The sequence below is a fragment of the Gavialis gangeticus genome, unplaced genomic scaffold (genome assembly GCF_001723915.1).
Source record: "Gavialis gangeticus isolate Ggan-Ray unplaced genomic scaffold, GavGan_comp1, whole genome shotgun sequence".
In the NCBI taxonomy this organism is placed as follows: domain Eukaryota; kingdom Metazoa; phylum Chordata; order Crocodylia; family Gavialidae; genus Gavialis; species Gavialis gangeticus.
The window spans coordinates 209,555,194-209,560,458 of record NW_017728992.1 but is presented as its reverse complement, the minus strand read 5'-3'; the positions used below and the strand labels follow the sequence as shown (position 1 = coordinate 209,560,458).

Sequence of the window (5,265 nt, the reverse complement as noted above, 5' to 3'; positions counted from 1 at the left end):
TGTTGACTTTTTTTTTTGCAAGAAGAACACACTGTTGGCTCATTCAGCTTATAGCCCACAGTATCCCCAGGTCCCGCTGCAGTACTGCAACCCCACCAGTCATTCTCCAGTCTGTATTTCTGCATGCAGTTCGTCCCCAAGTGCGTGACTTTGCACTTGTCCTTCTTGAATTGCATCTGGTTGATAGCAGGTGTGTATTTTTTGTTTTTTTGTTGTTTTTCCCAGTCTATCTAGGTCATTCTGGATCCCAGCCCTACTATCCAGAGTGTCTGAAACTCCACCCAACGTGGTGTCACCTGCAAATTTCCTAAGCAGGCACTTTATATTATCATCCTAATCATTAATGAAGATATTAATACTGGACCCAGGACAGACCCTTGGGGAATCCCACTTGATACTTCCTCCTAACTAGACATTGAGCCATTGAGGACTACTTGTTGAGCATGATGATCCAACCAGTTATGTAACCACTTACAGTACTTTCATCTAGTCTGTATTTCCTGAGAGTGTTGATGAAAATGCTGTGGGAGACCAGTGTCAAAAGCCTTGTTAAAGTCAAGACTGTATCCCATCCAGTCCTGTTCCCACTATCCACACAGTCTGTCCCCCTGATAGAAGGCAGTCAGGTTGGTCAGGCATGACTTGGTAAACCCATTTTGACTGAAATGAGAGGATGGATGAAACGGGTCACCTTGGGGAAAGATTGTAAAAGAGGTTCTTCTGAGACAGTACTAGGAATCTACTGCATTCACCTGTGAGTGGGTTTGGAGTGTAGCAATAGAAGAGAAATATTATGGGGAATTGCCACAATGGGAGACTTTAATTTCCCAGAATCCTAGAAATATATGCCTGGAACAGGCTGCAAATCATCTAGTCCAGCCTCCTGCTCTGAGTCAGGATCAAGTCTGTCTAGATCATCCCTGACATGTTTGTCTAACCTGTCCAGTTTTTATAATCCTCCCAGGGTGACTTCACAGCCTCCTTGGTAATCTGGACTTGGATTGGATAACAAATGCTACTAATAATAGAAGTTATTTATTCTTAGGTGTGAAAACTAACAGATTTCTTCACCTAAGCATCGCCTCTTCTTGGTTCCATGTGTCTATTTTAGACTTGTGTTTGGTAAATTGCATGGACCATCTGGAAGAGAGCTGTAGGAAACCAGCCTGGGATCAGGGGTTTGCAAGCTGATCCCATTGGCATTAAACAAAAGCTTGTACAAAATTGGGTCTGTAAAGGCTTTTTGATTTCAAAGCAGTAGGGGCTCTGAGACATCAAGAGAGCCAGGTAGCGAGGTCAGCTGGACTGAAAAGTTTAAGGTCTTGGATATGGGTCTCCAACCTTTTTAAGTAGGAGGTCACCTTTGGCATTTAAAAGCAACCTGAAATCTACCATGTGCCGCTGCTGCCACCCCCCTCCCCACCCAGCAGGTAAGTCTGTGGGTAGGAAGTAGGGGTTGCAGATTGAGGCAGAGGGAGAAAAAGTATTTGGGGGCACACCCCCACAGCATCAATCTGCAAGGAATGGGAAAAGGGACTGATCAGCAAGGAATGCTACAGTGTGGATGTCAGGAATGCCTGTGCCCAGCAGATCTTTCCTCTCTGCAGTGGAGCATTGACCTGGTGACTTTTTGAGGTTCCTTCTACTTCTGTCACTGAGACTAGGCTCAAGATAAGCTCTTCAAGTTTTGCTTCCAAGTCGAGTAGAACAGACAGTTTATGTTCCACAATACGTAAAAAAACTGGCATGTGAAATAGCAGGGGATATACTATGTCCTTGGAGAAGAAAGAATGTAATATCTGTATTTTAGAGGGGAGGAATAATGGTCTAGCTACGGGCCCATTAGTTCTATCACAAAGGGATGCAAGTCTTTAAAAACACATTTGAAGAAAGCGTAATTGGAGGAAAGTGGGGCAAGATATCACACCAGGTTGCCAAAGGTAGATTGCGCAGCCTGAACTGATATCTGTCTTTCATGAGAACTGATTTTTCTAGACAGGAAATGCAGTAGATCTAAGCATCAGTAAAGCATATTCAGTACAGAGCCTGTGGGAAATGATTAGTTAACATGGAGAAGATTTGGATTATTAGAAAGACAAGAAACTGGCTAAAGGGAGATGATAATGGATTTTACTAAAGGAGCCATCATGCTGAAGGGAGCTTACTAGTGGAGTTCTAAAAGATTGATTTTAATGCTCATCTTAATATTTTTTCCCTAATTATTTAGCCAGTCATAGAATTGTGCTGATGTGATTTGCTGATGGTGCAGAACTGGGAGGTCTTGTTAGTACAGAGTAGGATTGGAATGCCATAAAGGAAGAATTGGGCAACCTCAAGGACTTAAGTAATAGAATAGGATGAAGTTTAGAAGTACAGAATGCCAGGGCATACTCTTGGGGGCCAGTCACTGTTCTGCTGTAAAGTTGGGGGTCCCATTAGTTGGAAATGACAGAGGAGGGTAGCAGATAGAGTATAAGGTGAAAGATACAAATGCTGTCTTGGTACAGAAGAGGGGAAGTGCTTCTACAAGAGAGATGTTAGCATTGTTGCCCACAGCTCTAAGACTTGATCTGGAACTCTGTGTGGTTGTGGTCATGCATGCTTGAGACCAGGAATGGAGAAGGGCTAGGAGGAGGGTCAGGGAAGGGAGAGAGCCCACTTTACAAGGGATTGCAAGAGTTTGGCCTGGCAGACAGATGCCTGAGGTGAGGAATGGCCACTGTCTATAAGAGCATCAGAGGGGTAAACACCAGGGAAGAACAAGAGCTCCTTCAGCTAACAGTTTTGTTCCAAAACTGCTATGTGCCAACTACCCATAAATGGATTTAGTCAGGAAGACTTCTAATCATGAGAGGGATCGCAATTCAGGAATTAATGGAGTTTTTTTTGCCGTTAGTCCTCCTGACTAGTTTTAAAATGATGAATTGAGGAGCTTGAGAAATTTATGAATGGGCCTGTTTATTGTGGTTGTCGGTGACAGCAATATCCATGCTAAACTAAAATCTAGGTCAGGAGATCTTGGAGTTTGTGTTAGTGTGAGGAGCTGTCTGTGCTTCATCCTCCAGCTTTGGGTCTGGAATGCTGAGCATTTAGGAAAGTGCGTGACTTGCCCCACAGAGGCTCATTAGTGTTGCTATGGCTTGATTGGGTTAGTGCCTACTATGGGCTGACCTAGAAAACCAAGAGCTGGTTAGAAAGTGGGGAAGCATCTTGCTAGAAATGTGCTGCATCCTGCTGAGATCATCCTGTGGGCATTGGGTACTGAATCTCTTGGTATGGTTGGCCTTCAGTACCCTGCCTGCCAACTGCTTAGCACTGGTGAGAGTCATGAGGCCTGGGGAGAGCACTTTCTCTTCTTGGGCTGGGTATCTGGCAGCAATTTCTGGGAAACCTGTTTGGGACAATCCCCTGCATCTGTCTATATGGTTATGCTAGGATCCCTACAGCCTAGGACTCTGGCCAGCAGCTGGTTTTACACGTCACCTGTCCCCATGACCTAAACATTTGGCAAGTTGCTAGGTATATAAGAGGGCTAGACCTGAGCAGAGCATGTCCCAGGCATGACAAGAGCAGAACTAATGCACTGGCTTTTCTCTTGCAGGAGGCGGTGGCAGGAGCTGCAGTCCTTGGCTCTTTGGCAACTCCTGGGTTGGTGTCACCAGCTCTGACCCTGGCTCAGCCTTTGGGTGCGCTGCCACAGGCTGTGATGGCCGCCCAAGCACCAGGAGTCATTACAGGTGCGTCTGCTCTTTATTCTGTCTCGTCTCTAGCAGCCCCAGCAGCAATCCCCACAGCTGGTTTTGCTGATGAAGGCAGTGAGGCAGCTCCGTTTCCTCCTAGCAGGCCTGTCCATGAGTGTATGATATGGGTTGTAGGGGTTCTGAGCTATGGGGTGGGCAGGAGTGCACAGCACACTTGAGTGTAAACATCAGGGGAATCATTTATTGCATGCAAAATTGGCACCAGCCCACCCTTTGGATAAACAAACACCCAGTGTGCCCATGGCACGTGGTAGCAGCATTGCCTTGTGCTGGCTCAAGTTGCTGTCTGAGCTTTTCCATTTGTTCCTGGTGCAGAGTAACCAGATTGGTCTGTTAATTTCACCTGCCTGTTTGCTGCTGGCTGGCTTCTTTCCAGCTGGGCTGAGTGCTGGTCCTCAGGGCAAACTCCCCTCACCTCCATGCTTCAGTCTGTGTGTTCCCCTGCAGGTGTGACTCCCGCTCGGCCTCCCATTCCAGTCACCATTCCACAGGTGGGCGTAGTGAATCCTATCCTGGCAAGTCCCCCAGCACTGGGCCTGATGGAGGTCAAGAAGGAGAAGGAGGAGGAGGAGGTCTTCCAGGAGTCAGAGAGGCCAGAGATGCTGAGTGAACAAGAGCACATGAGCATATCAGGCAGCAGTGCCCGCCACATGGTGATGCAGAAACTGCTTCGCAAGCAGGAGGTAAGCATGGCTCCATCTGCCTAGCCTGCCCTGGATTTGCAGGGAAGCCATGCCAAGCACTGCCTTGGATCTGCCTTAGTTTTTTTCAGCTGAGCAGTAAGATGTGCTACAAGTTCACAAATGGCATATCCCTGTGGCACTTCATGGGGGCAGTGCTGGAATGTGCATGGCAAGTCCCCCCTGGTAGGTGCATTGCCTTATGCAGGCATCAGACGTTCCCTCTCTGCCTTTGGGAGACTGCCAAGCCTAAGTGAGGACTTCGTAGCAGAGGGCTGCTGTGCAGCTGTTCGAAGGAAAGCACTGATGGGTTGGGGGACATCATCATTGTGGCTCTCCTCATGCTTCGTTGCCATGGTGAAGCAGATAAAAGGACATAATCCTTACCTAATCATTTTGAATCCTCCCACCGTACCACTTGCCATAGTACTTAATTCCTACGGGGAGGATAGCAGGAATGGATGAGGTTATGCAGCTGTTCAATATTCATAGGGGGGTTTTTTAAGGCCAGAAGGGGTTGGCAAGGTGGCCTTGTCTGGCCTTCTGCTTATTGCAGGCCAGAGACTCCCCCAGCCATTTCTCAGATACTGAACTGACAGGCTCAAGCCTGAGCTCTAATATTGAGCATGTGTCATCTTGGGCCGAACACATCATTTCTTCCTGTTTACTCCTTAGCAAAATGGGGGTAATTGTGACACGTCTCATGAGACTGGAAGAAGGCCAATGTGGGTGCCTATCTTCAAGAAAGGGAGAAAAGTGGATCCAGCAAACTACAGGCCCATCAGCCTGACCTCTATCCCGGGGAAGGTCTTAGAAAAGTTTGT

At 47.2% G+C, this 5,265-nt stretch overlaps 1 protein-coding gene across 2 annotated transcripts in view; it reads left to right on the top strand.

Annotated features, from left to right (window-relative positions):
- PUF60 (poly(U) binding splicing factor 60) overlaps positions 1-5,265 on the top strand; it is a 33,809-nt gene that overhangs the window by 25,520 nt on the left and 3,024 nt on the right. For both annotated transcript variants that reach the window (XM_019528279.1, XM_019528280.1), the window contains 2 exons: positions 3,602-3,737; positions 4,209-4,444. In XM_019528279.1, coding sequence (XP_019383824.1) covers positions 3,602-3,737; positions 4,209-4,444 — 372 coding nt within the window. The remainder of the gene's footprint in view (positions 1-3,601; positions 3,738-4,208; positions 4,445-5,265) is intronic.